The sequence below is a fragment of the Paroedura picta genome, chromosome 12, assembly GCF_049243985.1.
Source record: "Paroedura picta isolate Pp20150507F chromosome 12, Ppicta_v3.0, whole genome shotgun sequence".
Classification (NCBI taxonomy): Eukaryota; Metazoa; Chordata; class Lepidosauria; order Squamata; family Gekkonidae; genus Paroedura; species Paroedura picta.
This window is the reverse complement of record NC_135380.1, coordinates 41,811,623-41,836,484: the sequence shown is the minus strand read 5'-3', so window position 1 is coordinate 41,836,484 and position 24,862 is coordinate 41,811,623. Positions and strand designations below refer to the sequence as shown.

The following is a 24,862-nucleotide window of genomic DNA, read 5'->3' as shown; positions in this document are numbered from 1 at the left end:
AGGAGGGGTGCTGTCACCTTTGCGCTGGAGAGAAGGCTGATCCCCGAGCCCCGTCCAGTCGTTGTAGACAAAAAGTCAAGGTGCACCTTCAACGGAAAGGGGTGTCAGGAAGCAACCTTCGCCCCGAACTAGGCAATTCCAGATGAGCCTCCAAATCTGGTAGCCCAGGGCCTGGTCTGGGCATTTTGGAATCATTTGCCTAGTGTGCAGCACCTAAACTGAGTGGCCACCAGACTGGAAAACCTTTTAATAATTTTATTCAACTGCAGCAGAACAAAATGACACAGGGGGGTTGTCCCAAAAAAGCCCGTGTGGCGAACAAAGGATTACAAGAGGTTTTATAATATTCCATTGAAGGCAGGGAAAGATGATGCTTCTCAGGTCACACCAATAAGCTGGGGTCTCCACCCCCCCTTGTACATCCCACAGGACCACCGATTGCCATTACGCTAAGTCACCAGACAAAGGTTATAAAAGGTAATTTCCCATCCTTTTTCAATCCTCTGGGCTGGGCTTGGATGGATGATCTCTGGAAGGCTTTGCATGTTCCTCGCCACACTCTCAAAACTAAATGAGCATCACTGGCCAACAGGAAGTGGTCCCATATTTCTAACACACACACACACACACATGCTAAAAGAGAGTGACGGTCCTGGAGCAGAGAAAATACTTTTATTTAAAGAGTAGGAGCAATATCTCCATTAAAAAAAATAATAAGCATTTTAGGTGCGTTTTCTTTGATTTTTTTTTACAAAAGGACCCAGAAAATGCGGGCTCAGAGCTTCTGCTGGTTCACTGCGACCCGTACCGCTGCTCTTCTCAGCTTCTCCAGCCGCTGAACCCGGAGGTCGATCTGAAAGATGCAAACCACGCACACAGTTGAAGACGGCAGTGGCCTCTCTGTTGGCAGCGCTACGAGATCCCCCCCTCTCCACCAGAAGACCCCCTTGGGCGGGCTCAGGCTGTCAGGAACCAAGAGGTTGAGACCCCGCAGAATCACTCCCCAGACATCACTCTTGGGCTTCAGGCCGAAGCTTTAAGTAGAAGTCTTTCTTGGAAGAAACGGAATTCAGGATCTACACTTTGCACATGCTCGCAGACAGGAATCTTGAGTGAGACACCGGGGAGGGAGGGGGTCCACACAGATTATATACCTGGGCTTGGGGAGGGGAGCAGGAAATAGGCTTCTGGCTGGAATTCGGGTTCACGCAGGAAAAGAGCAACAGAGTTTCTCTGATCTTAGAGGTGCCGGCCTGCTCCTTTGGCCACCTGTTATTTAGACTACTTAGTAGGAGAAGGCAACCTTGAAGCACAGTGATAAGAAGGCACAGCGGAATAAGCCTTTTGAAATGCAGGGAAAGGATGGGAGGGGCGCTGTGGAAAGGGCCTACGGGGATGCCACAACACAGCAGGAGAGAAAATAAGCAGAAAAATGAGGGACGCTGGTCAGGAACCATGGGGTTCATGACACAGGCTGGTATGCCTGAGAACAGAGAGCCCTGGCGTGGACTAGTGTCTGGGGCTTTCTAAAGGGATTTGCGATAGGAGCTCTGGGCTCATTCTTGGAGGGAAGTCTAAGCTTCTTAGGAAACCTGGAAGACTTTCTCAGGGCAGAATCCCGGACAGAGTCAGCTGTGTGGAGCAGAGGGGAAAGTTTCCCCAGTTGGAAGCAAAGGGATGCGCCAGGTAGAGGGCTGGAGGCTGCAGAGAGCCTGAAAGATTTGTCCAGATTTCTGCCTGTGATGCTTGCAGTCTTCACTCTGCAGGGAGCCCCCCCCCCGCCTTATACCCTCCCCTTGCATTTGCCCCCAAGCCCAGGCACTGCTCTAGCTTAAAACAACTTTACAAAACAAACCCAAAGACCCTGTCCCTGTCCCTTTTAAAGGGAGCAGCTGCTAATATTCTGGACCTTCGTGGGGATCAGAGCTGGTTTTTACTGAAAGTGAAAGCAGACAGTTTGTCACTTTTCGTAAGGCCTGCAGAATCGCCCCGGGTGCCTGCCGGTGGAGGGATCTTTGTTTTAAGCTGTGGACAACCCCGTGCATACTTTGGGCCCTTCCCTGCACACGGTGTCTGCTGCCTGCAGCTTGTGCATTTAAGGGACGGCTGGAGGTCGAGAAGCCCAAGAGTATTTTGGTCCCGGCAAGATGCCTCCCACGTGCGGCTGATAGGAACCCCAACCCTGTGTTGGCAAATACCTGGAGGCCTTGGGGATGAAGCCAGAGTGGGTGCGATTTGGGGCAGGGTGGGATCTCAGTGTTGTAGAATGCACTGTCCAAAACAACTATTTTCTCCAGGGGAACCGACCTCAGTGGCCTGGACATGGGCTGTACAACTGGGGGGTCTCCAGGGCCCACCTGGGGATCAGCATTTCTAGCTGCTGTCCGTCAGCAGCCATTCCTGGTGCCCTCACAGGCTGTGCCCACTGGTGTTCTATTGGGACCCCTCCCACTTTCACCCCTTCTTGCCCAAGCCGCCTTCCCCCTGTGCCTCCCCATGTTCTCTCATGCTTTGCGAGACACCCCCCCCTTACCCTGCCCAACGCTGTAGGATCTGAGCAGCCCAGCCAATGAGAGACAGGCGCATCTGGCAACCACACCCGTCTCTAGCCATGAGGACAGCTCCTAGCCTTAGGAGGTGGGCAGAGCTGGAGGAAGGACCCCCCACCACCCAATTCCTTGGGTCTCAAACACAGGGACCAGGATCCCCTCCGTCTCCATGGCAGGCTCCCGATGCATGGCAGACTTGCACTTTGCTGTGCACCCCCCACCTGTTAGCAGAGCCCCTTCTCCTCCCCCCCCCCCTTTGTGACACTCCCTTCAGAGAAGACCGACTTTTCTCAAGGACCAGCTCTGCAGGAAAGGAGAGGGCAAAGAGCAGCCTTGTAGAGCCTCATGCTATTCAGAGGAGAAATGAGCCAGAGAGAGAAAGAAAGAGAGAAAGAGAGAGAGATCAAGGCCACGATTTCATCTTGCTGAGTCAAAATGCATCTGGGATCATGGGGTTTAGTACCTTTCACCCCCAAAGAAGCTTCCTTTCCCACTCAAAGAAAGACACGAGGCAGTGAGAGGGACTTACGCGTTCGACGATCCAAAGCCAAAGCCTGCAGGGGGCAACAAGGCAAGATTAACAGGGTTATTGGCCAGGTTACATCCGTGTGAAGGTGCCTTGAAGCCACACCCCTCCAGTTCCGTGGTGCTGTCCCCAAAACCCTTTGCCCGTCCCCTGAACTTCCTTGTCTTATATCTAGACTCAAATATATATATCCAAACCTGCTTTGACCCAAGCACAGGCCAGTCAACGGGAACATCCCCACTCCCTTGCGGGACCCAATGTCACCTTGACCCTGAGGGTCTCCTACCTCCTCCGCTGGATCCGAAGCCAGAGAATCCGCTGCCCTGAGTGCCAAAACCGGTGGACTGCTGGGACAGGGATCCAAAAGTAGGGGTATTTTGATTTGCCAATGTACCGAAGGATGCAGTGTTAGATGTGCCACCAAAACTGTAAAGGGGGGAGGGGGGCAGGAGAGAGACAGACAGACGGATGGACTAAGTCAGTGAATGGTCAGATTTAAATCCTAGCACATCACTGCCTTATGCTGCCTCAGTTTCCCACTCCTAAAGCTGGGCTCACAATCTGAAACCCTTTAGACCAGGAGTGGCCAAATTGCGGCTCTCCAGATTTCCATGGACTACAATTACCATGAGCCCCTGCCAGCAAAGATCACTGGAAGAGGCCCTGTTCAGGACACCCCTTTGTCTGCTGAAAGGTGGCCGGGAGGGAGGGAGATCTTGGGCCGTTTCTGCACTAGAACCATCACTACAGGGGAGCAAGCCCTGGGAGCCCTGGGCTGCATACCCCACTTTTCACTCCTTGAAAGGGTCACAAAAAGGCTTGCAAACAGCTGCCCCCCCCCCAAAAAAAAACAGATACCCTGTTAGGGAGGCGGGGTTGAGAGACTCTGAAAGAATCTTGACTGGCCCAAGGTCACCCAGCAGGCTGGATGTGTCTCAAAGTAGTTTACAATTGCCTTCCTGTCCTCTCCCCACAACAGACAATGAAGAATTACTGAAGGAGAGTTGGCTCTTATATGCCGCTTTCCTCTACCCAAAGGAGTTTCAAAGCGGCTTACAATCACCTTTCCTTCCTCTCCCCACAACAGACACCGTGTGAGGGAGGGGAGGCTGAGAGAGCCCTGAGATTACTGAAGAAGAAGAAGAGTTGGTTCTTATATGCCGCTTTCCTCTACCCAAAGGAGTTTCAAAGCGGCTTACAATCACCTTTCCTTCCTCTCCCCACAACAGACACCGTGTGAGGGAGGGGAGGCTGAGAGAGCCCTGAGATTACTGAAGAAGAAGAAGAGTTGGTTCTTATATGCCGCTTTCCTCTACCAAAAGGAGTTTCAAAGTGGCTTACAATCACCTTTCCTTCCTCTCCCCACAACAGACACTCTGTGCAGGAGGGGAGGCTGAGAGAGCTCTGAGAGAACTGTGCCTGGCCCAAGGTCACCCAGCTGGCTGCATGTGAAGGAGGAGTGGGGAATCAGCCAGTTCTCCAGATTAGAGGCCGCTGCTCTTTAACCACTACACACCACGCTGGCTTCCCACTCAACTAGCTGCCGCCAACTTTATGGCACTTCACTAGTTTGATTGAAAAATGGTTTGGTTTTTAACATCGATTGTGTGTGTGTATTTGTTACAGTTGTGAAAACCACTGTGAGAGGCACAAGCTGACTGGGCAGGAGTTAGCATTGCTCGTTTCGGGAAGGGGGAAGGAATAAAACGGTTAAAGCCAGAATGGGTGGAGCTGACAAAGCACTTTCCTTCCTGTTTGTGACTCACAGCGGCAGAGATGTCAGCTACCTTCCCAGGCCGCTCACGGTTCCTGCAGATGCATCGCAAAACACTATGCCTATCAAGGCAGCTTAATGTGGCAGAGCAGGCTTTTAAAGAAAACAGAGCCAGCTGCAGAAGGATGCTTTTTTCACTTTTGCTTCTGATAAATGGGTTTGCTAGGATAGCTCACAAAAACCTGCAAGACCTGTTTGACCGGAGGCAATAAGAAACTTGCGTGTGCTGCTGCACGTCCATCGATTCACTGTCTGTGTATTAATAGTTTCGTTTCGCAACTGCGTAAAAACTTAGGCGGCAAAGGAATATTATGAACAATGTATTGTTCAAGGCAAGAAAATGGAACTTATTTAACCTGACGACTAAATGACGGCAATGAAGATGTTGTGTGAATCTCTCCAGGGAAGGGATAGGAAAGCAACCTGGAGTCTCCCTGCATTTATTTATTTATCATGTGGGGTGTGTGTATGTGCGTGTGTGTGTGTGGGGGGGGGGGGGTGGCCAGGTCTCCCATGACTGCTGGCAGGGGAGTGGGAAAGGAGAGTGGCCAGATCCAGGTTGGAATACTTCTGAATATTTGGGAATATTTGGGACAGGGACGTGAAGGGGATACAACGTCATATAGGCCAGAGGTCCCCAACCCCCAGTCTGGAGACTGGTACCAGTCCGTGGATCAGTCAGTACCAGGCCGCGGCTCCTCCTCGTCTCCTCCCCGACTGCTGCCTCGGAGGCTGCCCTGCCACTCTGCCACCAGCTCACCTTTGGTGCTCTCCAGCGGCCGCTATGGCTGGGGCTCCCCCTCGGTGTGGCACTGTGCAGCGCCCCCCAGTGGGCAGCAGGAAATCAGGGGCGCCGGCAGAAAAGCAAGCAGAGCAGGGGCTCAGACGGTGGCGACATCCCTCGGCAAAAGACTGCCCCCCCTCCCCCGGGGCCTCAGTACTATTGTCAAGTGTTGACCGGTCCCCGGTGATAAAAAGGTTGGGGACCACTGATATAGGCCACCTTCCAAAACAACATTTTTTTCTCCAGGTTAACTGCTACGTGCAGTCTGGAGATGAGCTGTAATTCCGGGGGATTTCCAGGTTCCACCTGAGGCTGGCAACTAGGCTTGTGCACTTTGGCACGTCGCTGGCTTGAACGGCCACCGAAGCGGCCGAAGCACACAAGCCTACAGGCAGCCCTCTGTGTGTATAGTTTAGCCAGGAGACCTTACGACTGTTGTACTGCTTGGCAGCCGGGCAAGAGAAGTTCAGAGGTTGTTTGCCGTTGCCTGCCTCCGCGTCATAACCTTCGTTTTCCTCAGAGGTCTTCCCCCCAAAGGCTAACCGAGGCTGATTTTGCAGGGGTAGTCAAACTGCGGCCCTCCAGATGTCCATGGACTACAATTCCCAGGAGCCCCCTGCCAGCATTCGCTGGCAGGGGGCTCCTGGGAATTGTAGTCCATGGACATCTGGAGGGCGGCAGTTTGACTACCCCTGCTTCAGAGACTGCACGAGATCGGGCCCGCCCAGGCTATCCAGGTCAGAGGGCCTCTCTGCAACAGGCCTGGGTCTCATCATGAGGAGCAGATCAGAATTCCGGGGCAGGTTCGAGTGGGAGGAGGTGATCCTGCCAGGGCCCGGCATAACTGAGCCTATTTCTCCCTGCACAGCCTTTCTTGGTCATGCTGGAGTACGACAGGAGAGTGCTGGGGAATAAATTATTCACTGGAGGATAGAATGTTTTCATGTAAATAGTTCTGAGCAGTTGCGTTGGGCTTTTTTTTTTTTTTTAAGGTAAGAGTAGAACCTCATTGGATTAAACCAGGCTTTCTGAACTTTTTAACCATTGAGAAGCCCCTGAAACATTCTTTAGGCTTCGAGAAACCCCAGAGGTGGCACAATCATGCCGAATATGGTTGGGAAGCAGAGCTGTCTACATGCTCACCTGAGGCCCCTTCCCTTCCCAACCCCTCCAGACCCATCACTGGCCATTTTGGGAGGTCCTGACATGACTATATATGGTCAATAAAGGTAAAGGTAGGTATCCCCTGTGCAAGCACTGAGTCATGTCTGACCTTTGGGGTGACGCCCTCCAGCGTTTTCATGGCAGACTCAATACGGGGTGGTTTGCCAGTGCCTTCCCCAGTCATTACCGTTTACCACCCCCAGCAGCAAGCTGGGTACTCATTTTACCGACCTCGGAAGGATGGAAGGCTGAGTCAACCTTGAGCCGGCTGCTGGGATTGAACTCCCAGCCTCATGGCCAGAGCCTTCAGACTGCATGTCTGCTGCCTTACCACTCTGCGCCACAAGAGGCTCTTAATATATGGTCAATATCACCCCATAAATGTTTTAACTCCCACCAATTTGGGAAACCCTTCCAGGGCTGTCAAGAACCCCCGGGTTCCATGAAACCCTGGTTGAGAAAGCCTGGATTAGACCCAGAGAGCCATGTGAACACATCACAGGACAGTGTGGCCCCATGACCGGGTTGCCAGCTTACCCAAATCCTCCGGTGTTGGCGGCTGCTGTCCCCTCGCCGAAGACTTTGCCTCCCGTCGAGCCCAGAGGGCTTGAAAAGGCCGGGGCTGAACCGAATGCTGGCACCCCTCCAAACCCAGGGGACCCCCCAAAAGTGGGAGGGCTGCCGAACACTGGAGCAGCTCCGAAGCCACCTGAGCAAAACAGAGGCAAAAAGAGGGACAAAAAGAGAACAAAGTCAACAGACAGAAGAGACAAAAGGAGATGAGTTAGATTCTCCCCTGCAGCAGACTCAGCAAAGGAAAGTGGGCAGCTTCCTGACAGCCGCTGCTGCTGCAGAGCTTGCAAGGGGTCATACAGCAAGGCTGTGTAGTTTCACTCTCAAACATTGGAATGCATCATGCCAAGTGAGGGAACACTCCTCAAATCACCTTGGGCTGGAGCCAGAGGAGCCCAGACCCATTTCAGGGGGGTACTATCCCCACCCCGCCTGTGTTGCATCCAGCACTGGGCTCTCTTGGACATGGGAATAGCAGCAGGCTCTTAACACCCATCTGGGGGGGGAGGGGAACGGTGGTAGGCAGGGGACATCTGTCTGTGGCAGGGACCCCCCAACATGGTGCTAGGTGACACTTTTTCTGGCACCTCTTGAGTATTTTTAGAAAGTGGGCGAGGCCAAAAGAGGGTCTGCCCAGCAAGGGTTGTGTGGATTTTTAAAATCTGGAAGGAAGGGGAGAAGGGAAAACAAAGGAGGGGGGCATGACTGGTCCCTTCTCCACCTCCTGCTCTAAGCTCCTGAATTGTTCAGTGTCAACACCGGTAAGTGCCCCCCCCCACCCCTCCCCGGGCCCTCCATCTTTTCACAGGTGTGTGTGTGTGTAGGGAAAGTGACTGTGCTCCACTATAACTCAACATGCCATTTTGAGGGGGAGTAGGGGGGGGTTTTGCTCCATGCAGGGAGCAAAGGTGTGTGTGTGTGTGTGTGTGGGGGGGGGTGATGGTGCTCTGCAGAGCCAAGGAACCCCCGTGCTTAGGGGTGGGGACAGCTGACTTTGGTTCTTCTGTTTCCCCCCCCCCTAACCCTTTGGGAAATGCTGGCAAAAGGTCTTACAAATTTCTCCACTGTAGCTATGGAAGCCAGTTGCTTTTGGAATTAAACACAGGCAGCCTTTAATAGCAGGCACGTGTCTTTCTACACCCTCAGCGTGCACGGCCGAGACAAGGCCCGTTAGGACGACGAACGGGGTCTACGCAGCACGGCAAATGTCTAAACTATGTTAGTTATTTCAGTACTTCCTGCAACAGCCCGTGAGATAAAAGTGGAATCATCCTCCCAGCACTCTGGAGGGGAGGTTGAGGCTGGCCTGGCCAGCTCACACCAAGTCTCGGGGCCAGGGTCTGCAGGTCAACCGGTGTCCGGACTGCACCACTGCTGCTGTGTTTGTATGTGTGCAGTTTCCACATAATTCCACCATGCATTCAAAAAGAGCACCTTGCAGAATGAAAACCATCACCTCAACACTCTAGCGCAGGGGTAGTCAAACTGCGGCCCTCCAGATGTCCATGGGCTACAATTCCCATGAGCCCCTGCCAGCGAACGCTGGGAACGCTCATGGGAATTGTAGCCCATGGACACCTGGAGGGCCGCAGTTTGACTACCCCTGCTCTAGCTTATAATTCTCCCTATCTTGCTAATCTTCCATGCACGGGGCATTTTTTGTTTGTTTGCACGGAGGAACTTCCACCACTTGGCCCCCGACCTGCAGCCTGAATTAGTACAGCCCAGGAACAGGTTTGGCCATTCCTCCTTGAGCGAGGAGAAGGCCTAGGACGGGGTTCCCGAGAGACAATGCGAGGCATGCAAGGAGAGGTCACCCATTGCATTTGCAACCCTGCGTCCTTCCAGATCTCCATCCCTAAGCAGCTCCTGCAGAAAGATCAGCCACGTCAGAAAGAGCGTGTCAAGACTGCCTTTCGAGCTGCAAATCCCCACTCGGCCGGTATGGGCGAGCGCAGGCGGAGGGGGGCTTCCTTGGGAGCTGCCACCTCATGCATCCCTCGGAGCACTTACTGCAAAAGGAGTGGCTAGATTCTGCAGGCATGGCCTTATAAAAAAAGCCCTCGGACATGAAGCGCGCTGGCCGGAGGCACCTGCTGGAGCCGGTGTGTGAAAAAAAAGTCACCAGCGGCAGCAGCTGCCGCTGGCTCTCTGCAGAAACAAAAAAACAAAAAAACGTGCGCACAAAACCCCCGAGCAGTTGCTAAGGTAGCGTTTCTAACGTCGCCGGGAAAACTGCAGCCGTTCCAGCACGGCTGTGCATCGCACCCTAGAGGCACACTGCTTGCTGAGCTGGCCTGTGGAGCACACTTGGGGAGGGAAAGCGACTTCCAAACAACACTTGGACTGTGCCTCTGGCTTGGGGGGGGTAAAGATTTGGAAGAGGAGTTTGACTCTCAAAGAGCTTGTGGGAAACGGCATGGGAACGCTCCTTTGACTGCCTGACACCGTCCCGGCCCACGTCATCTGTCAGCGACTCTGTTGGGTGGGGGCCCGTTCAACAGGCCAGGGAAACCAGCTTGTCTCGGGGGGGGGGATCACCGTCATGGGCGTATTCGAGGGGGTGGGAAAACAGAACCTTTGGCTGTGTAGCTGACTTGTCATGCGAATGGAAGCGCCAAGGGAACTCCTTTGGAGACCGTTTCATGAGAACGGCAGATCTTGTTTCCCGCTCATGCAGATAAGCTACCCCCATATTTCCACCGCAACCTTCCGCCGCTTCATCCTGCCCTCCAGTCTCCTGCCTTTTCAGGAACACGGATAATTGCCTTTTGCCATTTGACTGGGATTGGGGGGGTGGAGGTGGGAGGATGCATTTTAATACCCGGAGTGAAATTCCAGCCCCGGCCACTGTAACAGATACTGCCTGGTTGCAAATCCAAACCACTCTGGAAAGAAATATAAAAATAAAAGTGCTCCTGCTGAATCATTTAGCATAGATCAGCTCTCCTGTTACGCTTCTGTCTTGAGGGCTGTGCCTATTTTACCCACAGGCTCCGTTCTGGATTCGAATCTCCCGTGGATTTTTAAGTCAGCAGACAAGAAGTGAAGGGAGAGGAGAGTCATGCCGGAGGCACAGAGCAAGGAAGGCAAGCCCCCCCCTTCTTTCCAACGTGCAGCCTTTTCCTTACTCCCTGGCGCTAGCAAAGTGGAAGGTGAGGATGGGCTTCTAGAGGTTCTGCAGCAGAAGGTTCACTCCCGACAATGCCGGGGCAAGGCACAGCGGGCACCACCACCAGCAGCCAATAAAAGCAGCAGTGCAGGGCAAGGTCCGTCTCCTCTTCCCCTCTGTAGTCCAGTTAGCGCAATGGAAGAGGAGGAGTGCCCATTGCCAGAAGAAAGGGGGGCTGGGTAAGTCAACCGAGTGTATCAGTCAGAGAGGGGAACCTGACCTCTCTCTCAACCCAGAGATTTTAAAAAGCACAGGCACCATTTCTGCCTTGGAGGGAGGCTACCCGATCAACCAACAAGAAGACAACAGAGTTTAAGTCTGGGCTCTACGGAGGGATTGCCTGACAGTTACTGCTCTTGAGAGAATGGCATTCGTTCAAATTGGCTTAGGCCACACGGAACACAAGGCCCTTCTGCAGCAGAGGGACCTGATCAAGTGATAATTAGCGAAGAGGAAGTGCTGCTTTTTGGACCCCAGTTTTCACTACTTGAGGGAGTCTCAAAACGGCTTACAATCGCCTTCACTCCCTGTCCCTACAACAGACACCCTGTAAGGGAAGTGGGGCTGAGAGAGCTCTGTGAGAACAGCTCTAACAGGACTAGCCCATGGTCACCCAGCTGGCTGTATGTGAAGAAGCGGGGGATCAAATCCAGCTCTCCAGATTAGAGGGCATAACCATGACACCAAGCTGGCTGAATCTGAACCTCTAAGTAACAGCTATTCCGGAGGCTCGAAAAATCCTTATGACTGGCAGGAGTAGAATTTTCGCAGGCTGCAGAATGAAATTTGATTTTTTTAAAAAGTGCCTAGCAATGCTCATTCTGGGGGAACAGGCTTGTTTACCGAAGACTCTTCTCTGCATCTTATGATGAGATCCACGCATGAAATAATACCTGCTTTGGTTGGGCTGGAGAACCCGAAGCCCTGAGAGGCCACGCTCCCTCCGCCGGAACTGAACGTGCCCGCCGGTTTCTGCTCGCCAAAGGAGGAGGGGGAGGAAGTGCCAAACCCAAAGGTCTTGGCGCCACTGTTTCCAAAAAGGCTCGACGTATCTGGGATGGGGAGAAAAATGAAGCCCTTTTGCTATAGTAGGTCAGAACAAAAAGCCCTCTCACCTAATAAAACCCCTAAAAATTTAATCCCGGCTAGAACCGGAATAGCAGGCAGACGCACTTCACATCAGGCTCGCAGCCAACAGCCCCTCTGCTACGGCGAGGGAGGAACTCCTGCAGACCCCTGGGAAACTTTGCAAAACTCGAAGCAAGCTGTGTTACTTTCAGGTCAGGGATGGGGATTCTGTGGAGCCTGGGAGAGCACACGTCACCCTTGCTGCTATGAAAAAACACTACGTCCTGGTAGGTATGCTAAGCTGAGCGACAAAATAAGGAGAGCTGTTTGTTTATACCAGGGGTAGTCAAACTGCGGCCCTCCAGATGTCCATGGACTACAATTCCCAGGAGCCCCCTGCCAGCATTCGCTGGCAGGGGGCTCCTGGGAATTGTAGTCCATGGACATCTGGAGGCCCGCAGTTTGACTACCCCTGTTTTATACCATGCTTTTCACTACCTAGAGAAGTCCCACTACAAAACCCTTTCCCTTCTTCTCCCTGAAACAGACACCCTGTGAGGTAGGTGGGACTGAGAGAGCTCTGAGAGAACTGCTTTGCAAGAACAGCTCCAAGAGAATTGTGACTAGTCCAAGGTCACCCACACCCAGAGTGTGGGATCAAACCCAGTTCTCCAGTTAAGAGCCCTCCACACTCTTTAACCATCACGTCACTCTGGCTCTCAAAACAAAAAAACAAACCAACCCCAATAAGCTTCATTGTCCCAGCCGCCTGGTTGAAGTGAAAAAGTATCCATGCGCACGGAAGTTTATGCCTTGAATAAAACTTTGTTGGTCTTAAGGGTGCCCTCGGACTAAAACTTTGTTCTATTAGTGACGTGTGAATCTTTCCCCTCTGGGCTGTTGACCACATAACTCGAGGATGACCCCCTCTGCATTGTGTGGGCAATATGATCCTCTCCTCCAGTCCCCTGAGCTGGGAATGAGAGAGGGCAGTGACTCCACAGTGGAGGGAGGGGGAGGGGTGATGCCAGGTACAGAACTATGAACCAAACTGCCAGATCTGGTGGCAAAGCCAGGAAGAGCAGCTTGCTGGCTGCCCTGCTGTCAACAGGAGACACCGCTAAACAAGCATTTGTGGATGCTCCCAGGTGACAAACCTGTTCTCCAATTACAAATGCCAAAGAATTCCAGTCACAAAGGACGGCTGGCTAAGAAAACTGCAATAGTATTAGGGATACTGCAATAAATTAGGGAATTTATCGTATCAGGGAAAATAGCAATAAATCAGGGATCTTCCGCTTAGAGGATAGAGCAGAGTTGTTCTCCCAGTCAGATGACCGGACCATGGCCACACAGCCTGGAATACCCACAGCAGCCAGGTGACTCCTGCCTTTGACAATTCATCTGCTGTGTGCTTGGAATCCCAGGACTCAAGGTTAACACCAGGTGCATCCATGAGCATGTGGGGAAGTTCTCTATCACTCGGCTCCAAGGAAAACAAACCAAAATCGGCTAGAATTTTGGCCTGTCCAAGCTCAACCTCCCTCTTGCTGCCAAGAAACAGTCACTGCTTCAAGTTGGGCCAAGTTCACCCATTCAGCTGCCAAGTTGCATTCAGCTGCTTCATTATCAACTGAATTCTTGCAGTAAAATCAGAGGTGTGCCTACTCTATCTGGCGCCCCGGATAAGCAGGTGGGCGGAGCTTGGGCCTCTGCAGAGAAACACACACCCATGAACTGGCCCTGGCATAGGAGCCAGCTACTGGAGGCTGCAATCATCAGGTGTGGCACCATTGCAAGCACCTGCTGTGCCCAGGCCTGGGTCTGCAGCATTGGGGAGGGTTGGGCCACCCGTGGCTGGTGTGCCCGCTGCTGAGCCATCTTCTGCTCACTGGGTGCAGGCCAGTCAGGGCATGCAGCTTCCACCACCCACAGGGGCTTGATGGGGCCCAGTGGGCACCCATCAAATATGGTGCCTGGGGCATGAGCCCTGGCTGCCACACATTATATACACCAGGGGTAGTCAAACTGCGGCCCTCCAGATGTCCATGGACTACTATTCCCAGGAGCCCCTGCCAGCATTCGCTGGCAGGGGCTCCTGGGAATTGTAGTCCATGGACATCTGGAGGGCCGCAGTTTGACTACCCCTGATATAACCGTTGAGCTGAACATGTGAACAGACTCCAGGGACAAAGTGTTCCACTGAATTGTTGAAATGAGGCACCATTAAAGTCTATCAAGGAACGGATCATCCACGTGTGCTGATCAGTGCTTGGAGCTGCCAATACCAAGGGCATGAAATGTAGACATGTGAACCAGGCCCTTGCGAACCAGATTCCCCTCAAATCCATGGCTGACTTACTCGGGGTGGTTGAAGATCCAAATCCCGTGCCAGTGGAACTGAATGGATTTTTATTGGCCGCATCCTGGCTCGGCTTCCCTCCTAGGCCGCTGAAGAAGGCGACGCCTCTCCCTGCGCTGCTGGAGCCAAAGAGGCCCCCGCTGGGAGAAGGCTGCTGCGGGAGAAAAGAGGACAGAAAGCAACCTGGGATGCTGGCCTTTGCTGGAGGCACAAAAAGGCTCAAGAGCCAAGGACAGTGACTAGCAAACTGGGATCAGCATCCAGGTAGGGCACTGACTTCTCTGCCACTGAACAGCTTTTGTAACTCCCCACATAGGCGAAAAACACAAGGAGGAAGGATCTGAGCAACTAACACAGAGCTCTCTTTCTTGGGCAGAAGCAGGCTATGCTGTGTATGTGTTAGTTAGGAAGCTCACAGTCACTCAAGATAGGAACCTGTGGTCGAAAGAATTAGATTCTGCAAAGCCATGTTTGCAGGGCAGGGACAGCAGTGCTGGTGTTTGCTCAGGGGAGCTGTCCTTTGATGGTCTATGAAGAAGAGAGCAAAACATGGGCTCAGGGTACTTGCAGCCAGCACGGAGTGCGGCTGACCTGGTTATCTGCTGCCTGATCCCCTTTCAGTCAAGGCCAGGGGTAGTCAAACTGCGGCCCTCCAGATGTCCATGGACTACAATTCCCAGGAGACCCCTGCCAGCGAATGCTGGCAGGGGGCTCCTGGGAATTGTAGTCCATGGACATCTGGAGGGCCGCAGTTTGACTACCCCTGGTCAAGGCTATGAAACAGATGTGTGGTTGCCAAGTTTATCCTGACTCCTCAGGCTTTTTCCTGATCGGACTCTTCTCCCATGTTCTTTAACAATGACCATTGTAGAACTTTATGGAAAGGCCACAGAGAAATGCAAGAAGTGGCATGGTAGCTGGTTTGTTCAAACAGAAACAGAGACCCAACATGAGCTGATGCATTTCTTTACAGTAACTCAACGGTAAGGGAGGGAGGCCATGGCGTATGGTTCACATCTTGCTGCCAAGGCCCATGAACAGAAAAGTTCTTGCACACCCTTGCATCTGAAACTGATGCAAACTATAAGCAGCTATCTTAGCTTTTTCAGTGTTACAACACAGAACTAAAAGCAGCCCTGCTGAATCAGCCAGCCAATGCTTTAGGATCTGCTCCCCCCCCCCCCCCCCCGTACACATATTCCCCCTGAAAGTGGAAATTCCACTGAAATGTGATGGTGAAATGGTCACAGCTAGACCACCATGAATTGGCCCATTCCCCTTTTAAAACCGCTTAAGCTGGTGGCCACTCTTAAATCTATGTTGCAATAGTGCCCAAAAGGAACTTCTTTTACTCTCACTAACGGACTTAGTAGCTGCACTGGGTGACGTGTGTGTGCTCTAAATTTACTGCAAAGGAAATCATGGAAGCCGGGCGAGTTCTTTCTCTCCCAAGGGAATCACGTACAGGCAATGCAGCCGTTCCAGAAAGAGGGGCCTTACCTGGCCAAAGAGGTTGCTGCTGGTGTTGGCTGCCTGTCCAAACACAGAACCTGTATTGCTGGAACCGAACGCTGGAGGAGCAGGGAAAGGTGGTGGGTGCCGGGTGGGAGAGAAAAGAGGACACTTCAGAACACAAGGGCAAAAGGTCATCCGCCCCCCATTAGAACCACCTGGAGGATGCTATCCCAAACTTCAAAGTCAGGAAGGAGGAGCCAACCCAGGAAGCCTCACCTCTGTTTTGGGGAAGGGGGGAGGGGCGTTTCCTTTGGGGTTGCTTTAGACCTGGGATATGAGTACATTCCAGGCACATGACGCACCATCTACTGTGGAAGATCTCTTACTCCCGGTTTCTCACAATGGCCCGGGCTTCGTGGCTCAGAGACAATGTCCAGAGCATCGCCTTCTCAGGACAAGAGCTCACTGCTGATCTTTTGTGTCACTATACACAGACATAGTTGACAAAGAATATCTACAGAGTGGGAGGAGGCGTCTGTTTTGAAACCTGATCTTGCAGGGAAGCCTGCTTCCCATCCTCTCCTTCCCCTTCTCCCCCCACGCTGGGAGATCAAGCCCATCCTAATGCCAAAACGTCTCTTTTTTCTTTCTCTGCCTCGTGTGCGGAAATATACACCTTGCAATATGGAAAGAGTTGCTGCTAATGAAATAAATGCTCTGGGTTTCTACTAAAGCGTGCCTGGAAGCAGCTTTCTCTGAGCAAGCTTTGCTCTTCTTCTCTTCCTTCGAAAAATAACAAAATGTTTTGATTAAAAAAGAGGATTAAAAAGAGGATTTCCTGGTCTCATTCCCAGCATCCCTTGAAACGCCGACCCTGCCATCAATGTTTTGGGCCCCTTCCCCCAGGCGGTCTGCCTCCCTTTCAAAACACTCTTTTGTGTTCATTAAGAAGGGGCTGATCTCTCATCTGGAGCAATTAGCCTAATTTGTTTCCCACCCACGGGCATGAAGAGTCACCAAAAAGGCTGCCTCTTTTCCCATTCACCACCGCGGGGAGTTCCTGGAGGAGCTTCTTGTTTTTTCCCATCATGCAGCTGGAAGGAGGGGCTCCAGACTGGACGTGCTATTTCTCTCCTTCTTTAAAAGACTGAAGTTGGAAAAAGAAAATGCTCCACCCTTCCTAATGTTCGCCTTCCCCCACTCTGGCCATTCATGGTTCATGAAAAAGCCCTTGCTTGATTTTGTCTCTGTTCTGAAGAGCCGGGTTTGATTCCCCACTCCTTCACAGCTGAGTGACCTTGGGCAAGTCACAGTTCTCCCACAGCTCTCTCAGCCTCCTTTGAGACACAGGAGGCCTGCTGGGGAACCTTGGGCCAGTCACAGTTCTTTCAAGGAGAACTCAGTCCCACCCAACCCACAGGAGAGAGGAAGGTGATCGTAAGCAACTTCGAGAGCCCTTTGGGTAGTAAAAGGCAGGCTACAAAACCCCCAGCTCTTCTTGATTTCGGGTCCAATGCCAGAAGGTGGCCAGGTTTGCTCAGCTCCATCCAGCGCAAGAACCCTGTGAAGGCTCAGGGGTGAGAGTTTGGGTAGACTGAACATCAGACATGCATTACTCTGATATCCTCAGTTTAGCAGGCCAGGAAAGCTTATGCCAGTGTAAGGATAATTATTCTATATTGGCCTGACTTGGATGGCCTAAGCTAGCCCCATCTTGTAAGATCTCAAATACTAAGTGGGGTCAGATCTGCTTAATATTTGGATGGGAGACCACACAGGAAGCCCAGGGTTGCTACGCAGAGGCAGGCAATGGCCAACCACCTCTGAACACCTCTTGCCTTGAAAATGCGAGGCGCACAACCCTACCCGGTACAGTGCCCCTCACTATGAGCACCTATTCCACCTACTTCTTTTCATGTGGCTCTGCATCCTTTTGCTTGATACTTTTGCCCCCCTTCAACAGCGCCCTCCCGCGTCTCACCTGAAGGCTGGCAGAAGCTGAATCCAGCAGAAGAGGTGGGCGTGGTGGCAGCAGCGCTTCCAAATACGGATCCCCCCTGGCTGAAGCCGGAACTCTGTCCGAAAGCGGGGGCGCTGCTTTGGCCGAAGAGCCCGCCGCCCGTGGTGGCAGAGGGCTGCCCGAAAGAGAAGGAGCTGGTGGTGTTGGTGCTGGACGGCACGCCGAACACGTGCCCGCTGCCGGAGGCCGAGGTGGCGGACGAGGGGGCCTGGCCAAAAGCGGGAGTCGCCCCGAAGGCCGTCTGGCTGAAAGCGAAGCCGCTTGACGTGTTTGCCGGCTGGCCAAAGGCCGGAGCCTGTCCGAAGGCAGGCTGGCTGAAGCCTCCGGGGCTTCCCGCAGCGAAGGCAGAGGTGGTAAACCCGGTGCCTGCCCCCTGGGTCGTGGCAGTGGAGGTGGATGCCGGCAGGGGCTGGCCAAACAGAGAGGCCGTCGTTGCTGCGGAGAGCTGGCCGAAGACCGAGGCGGAGGCAGGGGTAGCCCCGGCGTTTGTTGTGGGCTGGCTGAAGGCGGAGCTGGACGAAGAGCTGGAAACGGGGGGCTGTGCGCTCACGGAAGAGCTCGAGGGGGCCACTGGGAATGCCACGGAGCTGGTGGGGGGGGCCTGGAGAGAGATGCCTGAGTTGGAGGAAGAGGGTGGCATACTGGCGGCCTCTCCCGGGGCTGGGGCTATGTTTGTTGGCGCTGAGGTCACCAAGGCGTGCTGCTCGAAAGTGGAGGCCGGCGGAGGCACCTCGGCCTTCGAATCACTGGAAGCCGGGGTGGGAACAGTTTCTTTGGCAGGTGCTGCTGAAGCAGAGCTGAGGGGGGCAGAGCCTTCTTCTCCTGGAGAAGGTGGCTCTTGGGAAGGTTGTTCCTGAGGGGCCTCTGGGGTCTGTCCCTGCATCGGGGCTGGAGCAGGCAGGGCGGCCTCGTTTGCAGACGGCTTTTCGGGGGCTGAGATGGTTTTGGCATCTGCCTCTCCTTTGCCAGGTGGTGCAGAAGCCACAGCGGTGGCTGCCGAACTCAACAGACTTCCGAACGAGAGAGTCGCCGATGCCGGAGGGGGCACCGAGGCAGCGGACGATACCACTGGGGCGTTTGCCTGTGGCATGCCGAACAGAAAAGCTGACTTGCTGCCGCCTGACGATGCTCCCGTGCCCAGGGTGCCAGGAGCCCCTGTGCTGACTAACTGCACATTGCCAAAGATGGTGCCTGCACTGACCGCTGGCGATGACACACCGGTGGCTGTGACCGCGGGTGCGGCAGCCTCTGCTGGTTTGTCGACTTGCGGGGAGCTCCCCAGAGTGAACCCGGAAGGCGCTGACGTTGCTTTTGGCAGCTGACCGCTGGCTGCCGTGCTACATGGAGGTTTGGCAGGGGCAACCCTTGCGTTATCGTCGGCTTGGCCCACTCTCAGTCCGGAGAAGCTCCCAAGAGTCTCTCCAGCCACAGGGCCTTGGGATACGGGGTCTCCATGCTTTGGTGGAAGGTTCTCCAATTTGGCGGAGGGAACAGAAGTGGCGGCTGTGTCTGCTTGGCCATTTGCCGGGCTGGGATCTCCGGAACTGCTGCTTATCACGGAAGCCCCCGAAAGGCTAGTTGGTTTTGTGGGCCCCAAAGTAAACGGGCTCTCGGGAGCGGTTCCAAATTTAGCATTCCCACTGAGGGAGAAGGTATCCGGCTGGCTGGATTCTTTGGCAGTGGGGGCTGCTGCTACGAAAGAAGGACAAATGCCTAACATTAGAAGGTAACGCTAAAAGTACAGGATCGGACTGGAGGTGCAAAGGGCAAAAGCTGACCCAACAGAGGAAGCCCCAAATTTGGTGTCATGAGAGAACCACCGGCGGCAGGGAGAACAATTATATACAAGACTAACTGCAACTGTCAAAGGCTTTCACGGCTGGAAGCAACTGGTTGTTGTGGGCTTTCTGGACTATGTGGCTGGGGTCTGTCAGTTTAAGTCCCTAAACTAGCAGACCACGGACCACGCACTCGGGAAATCCACAACAACCAGTCTAACAGTAACTCTTCCAAGATTTCAGCCAGGGGTTCTGTTTAACAGGATGCCTTTGGATCTACACAGCTGGGCCGTGCAAAAGCCACACCTAGCCCCGCCCACGTGAGCCCTTACGGAAGGGAAGTATACAAATGCAATAAATAAATAAAATAATCAAAGAGCTGCCATTTTAAGGGCTTATGGCAGGGGTAGTCAAACTGCGGCCCTCCAGATGTCCATGGACTACAATTCCCATTAGCCCCTGCCAGCGAATGCTGTCCATGGACATCTGGAGGGCCGCAGTTTGACTACCCCTGGCTTATGGGAACACAAAATACCACCCAGGGAAGAGGCTCCCTCTTCCACCCCTACATGATTCCCTGCTTGGGCCTTGCCTTCTCCCAGTCAACCTCTGCTGTATGTGACTGCACTGAGTCTCACTGAAGGATCCAATCACTCATCGTGCAAAACTCCGGGTAACTGCTGTGGTTCAGTGGTGAGCAGCTGCTCGGCCTGTGGAAGACCCCAGGGTTCAGGGCCCTGGGAGCTGGCACTGGATGAGCCCTCCCCTCGGCCTGAGACCCTGGAGAAACCAGTGAGTCAGACTGGCCACCTGTTTGACTTGGAAGCAACCTCTGCCCGGAGCAGAACCGCAAGCTGGGTACGTGAGGACCACTGGGTCCCTCTGGCTTCCTCTTCAGCCACCTAAGGACAGGCCTTCTTACCTTGTGAAGCAGAGCCAGGCGTCGCAGGGCTTGAAGGGACGGCAGCAAAATTAAAACCAGGCCTAGGGGAGAAAGTGCACATGAGACAACCTGATGCTTTCCCCCTGACCACAGAATCCCAGATGAAAGAGCCATCGATCCATCCATCTCCTGCCTGGTAGCTTTTTTTAAAAAGTAGGGGTTGTATTTTGTATTTGAAATGAGCATGGGCGCACACACCAGCTTCGCCCTTTGACACGCTCTGGTATTTCTGCCACAGCACAGGAAAAAGACCCTTTAACACCTAGGGATTTCCAACCGGGCTTCCGGGGAACCCTAAGGCTACATGAGAGCTCCCCTGGAGTTACACAGCTTTCCCCAGATATTCAGATGTCCACTGGCATCACTAGAGGTCACTGGAGCCCCCTTCCCCTGCCACTCGACAGGTCTTGTCTCTTTCTCCACAACGGAAATGGTGAATGATTGATTGGTCAGCTGGCTCCTGTCACTTCTGCACCAACTTCTCTGAAGGGGACCATCACCACTTTTGGGGGTCCTCGAAGCCTTAGCAATATTTCAGGAGTTCCCCCATGGTCAAAAGTTTGAAGACAAACAGCAATACAGGCTTTGACAGAGCCCTTCTCTTTTCACAGCTCCCACAAAGGGGCATCAGAGCCATTTTCAGGAGGTAATGCTGAAATATTTTTCAGGCTTTGAGGTATCAGGAAATGATATCATCTGGCCACGCCTCCCTGCCACATCCCGGAAGTGTTAGGAGCCTTGGGCAGCAAAGCTTTAAATGGCCAAGGCCGCTCCCCTTCCCACCCCATCACTGGCCACTGGAGAGGGGTGGTTAATCTATCCAAATAAGGGTACAATTTTGTTTTTTTTTCATTAAAACCCTTTTTGGGAGGGCGCACCACAGTACCATTGAGAGGCCTTTGCAGTACTGTATGGTCCCTCGGTACCACGGTTGGGAAGCCTCCGGGGAGGGCGATATATAAATATAATAAATAAATAAATAAACCTTGCTTTAGATCAGCCGTTCTCAACCTGGGGGTCGATCCACCCTTTCAGGGGGGTCGCTGAGGCCGCTGCTGGCGACCCAAAGGCGAAGGGGATGAGAGCTGCTGGTGGCGGTGACCCAAAGGGGGTCGTAGGGCTGCATGCGCGCTGGTGATCATGGAAGGTGATCATGATCACCAGCACGCGCACATCCCTACAAGAAGAAGAAGAAGAGTTGGTTCTTATATGCCACATTTCCCTACCCAAAGGAGGCTCAAAGTGGCTTACAGTTGCCTTCCCATTCCTCTCCCCACTACAGACACCCTGTGGGGTGGGTGAGGCTGAGAGAGCCCTGATATCACTGCCCGGTCAGAACAGTTTTATCAGTGCTGTGGCGAGCCAAAGGTCACCCAGCTGGCTGCATGTGGGGGAGTGCAGAATCGAACCTGGCATGCCAGATTAGAAGTCCACACTCCTAACCACTACACCAAATTGGCTCTCCCCCTTTGGGCTGCCGCCACAACATCCCCTGCTGCGAACCCTGCCACTGTGGCCGTGGCAGCAGTTGCACCGGGTGGAGGGTTCAGAACTGCTGCTTTAGAAAGACGGAAATTTACAATTTGTATGTAGCCATGGGTTCAAGGTTATGCTGGAAGTCAGGTCGGATGATTCCCCCCCCCCACCCCTCGGACCAGGTTAAATCTCTGGGCAATTAAATTGTGTATATCTCATTGATACAAATTTTAAAATGTTATTAAAATTTTAAAACATTTATTAAAGTGTTATATATGTAATTTATTTTTGTACTTATTGATTTAAACCTTATATTATCAGCCCTGAGCCGCCCAGGGAAGGGCAGGGTATAAAAAATAAAATTATTATTATTAATATTATCTAAATGGGTCCATGCAATGAGCTGTAATTGTGCTGAGGAAACAACCGGTCCCTCGTGCTGTTTTCCTAATGATGAGATAAGTTAGTTGATCTCCCAGCACGAAGTGTTACTATCACACTGGAAACAGCAAGAGTCCAGGAGCACCTTAAAGACGAACCAGATTTCTGGCAGGGTACGAGCTTTTGGCAGTCACCACTCACTTCTTCAGTATGGGCAGTGACTCCCAAAAGCTCACCCCTTCCCCAATTTTGTCAGTCTTTCAGGTGCTCCTGGACTCTTCCTCTTTTCTGAAGAAAAAGATGGGGTGACATGGCTGCCCTTCTTGAACTATCACACTGGAAATGCTTTGTTTGTGCTACTACGTGCTAGCTTGGCTGATCATCTGTAGCAAGTCAAAATCCCTTCCAGGTGACTAAGACTGGATGCCATGCAGTCATTAAAAAAAGAACCTCAAAAAAAATCTTTGACCCAATTGCTTAGCACAGGTCTCTCTCTATACAGAGATGACAGACTGACTCCTTTGCACACCTTGTGAGCTCAAATAGTACACTCAGGCAACATGATGGGGTAGACACAAATGTGCATCTCTTTGGGATCCAGCTTGGTAGCCTCTAAGACTGGTAGCCTCTAAACTGGAGAGCCGTGTTCAATTCCCCACTTCTATTTCACATGCAGCAAGCTGGGTGACCTTGGTCCAATACCAGTTCTCTCAGACTCACCTACTTCACAGGGGATCTGTTGTTAGAGGAAACGTGGTGACTGCAATCCAGTCACCCCTTTGGGACACCTTTGGATAGTAAAAAGCAGAGTAGAAAAAAAGAAGCTACTCTTCTTCTTTAAACAGCTGTCTATAGGGCAACCAATAAAGATCACAATGTACCAACAAAAGAAGGGAGTATTGTAAAAATGCTAGTTTGCAATCCTAAGATTTTTTTTTACCCCCCCTAAAAGCTCCACGCCCCCCCCCCCCAGAACTTCAGCACTGTAGCCTTCATGCTGTGGTCTGGAGTGTTCCAGGCACTTAAAAGTACATAGTGCAAAGTAATTTTTACTATGGCCCTAAAGCAGGGGTGGGCAAACTGTGGCCCTTCAGATGTCCATGGACTACAATTCCCATGAGCCGCTGCAAGCAATTTTCCCACCCCTGCCCTAAAGGGTAGGTCAGCATCCCCAAAGAGTTTACTAATGAGGGCTGCGTGTGTCAGTGTTTGGGGAAGTGCCTTGAGTTTCCGTCCCCTTTGCAGCCCCTTCCTTCTAGGACTTGGGAGAAAATATGCAGGTTAAGTAGAAGGGCTGGATTTTTCCATCCCTTGCTTGTCTCTACCCGAAGGAGTCCCAAAATGGCTTACAAACACCTTTCCTTTCCTCTCCCCACAGCAGACACTCCGTGAAGTAGGTAGGGCTGAGAGAACTCTGAGAGAACCGGGACTGACCGAAAATCATCCAGCAGTTCTCATGTAACTCAAAGCAGTTCACAATTGCTCCCCACCCCACCCCGCAACAGACACCTTGTGAGGTAGGTGGGGCTGAGAAAACTGTGACTCGCCCAAGGTCATCCAGCTGGCTGCATGTGGAGAAGGAATCAAACCCAGTTCTCCAGTTCAGAGGCTACCTTCTTGGCCACTTACACCATGCTGGCTCCCAGGTAGATGCATAAGTTGCCAGGACCGCAGGATTCCCTATTATTGGTGGGCTACTGAGGATGCCAAGATTTATAGTCTAGTTCAGGGGTAGTCAAACTGTGGCCCTCCAGATGTCCATGGACTACAATTCCCATGAGCCCCTGCCAGCTGGCAGGGGCTCCTGGGAATTGTAGTCCATGGACATCTGGAGGGCCACTGTTTGACTACCCCTGGTCTAGTTTGTTCTAAAAACTGGAAATCTTTGCAGGACCTATTAGCATGTACTGGACGTGACCAGCCCCCCCCCCTCCTACACATGCTCTTGTGTGTGTGAGTGCTTACATAACTGAGGCTTCCAGATGGCACTGAGATGATTTAGTCACCTCTGTGAGTAGCTTATGGGCATCCCCCCCCCCCAGCCACAATCTGCCCGTCAGGCTGCAGCCTCCTTTTGAGCTTTGGCACTTTCAGGCTGGTCTGGTTCGTGGCTCTCTCGGGGGCAATATTTCACCAGAGGCAAGGATCAAAGCCACAGTTGCATGAAAGGCTTTGTCGTAAAAACGTTAAACAGCCATGGCTAGGGAAAGGGGATACCTTAAGATTGCCGAACGCAAAGGTGACCTCAGACATTGCACCTCCTAACAAGCAATGCCTGGGAATTCCCTCCACTCCCCCAATGTTTTTAAGTTTGGGATTTTGAAAGAAACAAAAAAGGCACCGCCAGGCTATTGAGCATGGCACTGATAAAGGAGCTGTCAATGTGCCAGCCGAATGCCTGCGGGTGTGCGTGGAGATGGCAGGGGGACGAAGGGCCAGTCTGACCTGCAAGATCTTAATCGACAGGGATCAGTCCACCCCAGTAATAAGGATGGAGGACTTTGCTACATCTAAAGAACTGAGCAGCTACAAGTTTTCCTAGTCTTTAAGGTGCTACTCGACTCTTGCTGTTGTCTGTCTGCAAGCGTTCTTCCCCTTTGCTTGGTGAAGTGGCTAAGAAGGGTGGCCTCTAATCTAGAGAGCCAGGTTTGATTCCCCGCTCCTCCACAAGCAGCCAGCTGGGTGACCTTGGGCTAGTCATAGTCCTGTTAGAGCTATTCTCGCAGAGCAGTTTTCTCAGAGCTCTCTTAAGCCCCACCTTCTTCCCAGGACGTCTGTTGTGGAGAGGGGAAGGGAAGGCAACTGTAAGCCACTTTGAGACATGTGAAGCCTGATGG

General features: G+C 52.7%; 1 protein-coding gene across 6 annotated transcripts in view; it reads right to left on the bottom strand.

Annotated features, from left to right (window-relative positions):
* Positions 1-653: 653 nt before the first annotated feature.
* Positions 654-24,862, bottom strand: part of NUP214 (nucleoporin 214) — a 91,502-nt gene continuing 67,293 nt past the window's right edge. For 2 of the 6 annotated variants that reach the window (XR_013226056.1, XR_013226057.1), the window contains exons 28-36: positions 20,148-20,209; positions 17,409-19,139; positions 15,473-15,543; positions 13,973-14,126; positions 11,436-11,594; positions 7,335-7,506; positions 3,362-3,501; positions 3,013-3,103; positions 654-853 (exon numbers count right to left, since the gene is read on the bottom strand). Coding sequence is in view for 4 of the 6 variants with exons in the window: in XM_077306868.1 (XP_077162983.1) it covers positions 820-853; positions 3,079-3,103; positions 3,362-3,501; positions 7,335-7,506; positions 11,436-11,594; positions 13,973-14,126; positions 15,473-15,543; positions 17,409-19,139; positions 20,148-20,209 (2,548 nt within the window). In the remaining 2 variants the exon portion in view is untranslated. The remainder of the gene's footprint in view (positions 854-3,012; positions 3,104-3,361; positions 3,502-7,334; positions 7,507-11,435; positions 11,595-13,972; positions 14,127-15,472; positions 15,544-17,408; positions 19,140-20,147; positions 20,210-24,862) is intronic. The other 4 variants (XM_077306868.1, XM_077306869.1, XM_077306870.1 and 1 more) reach the window with 3 other exon arrangements.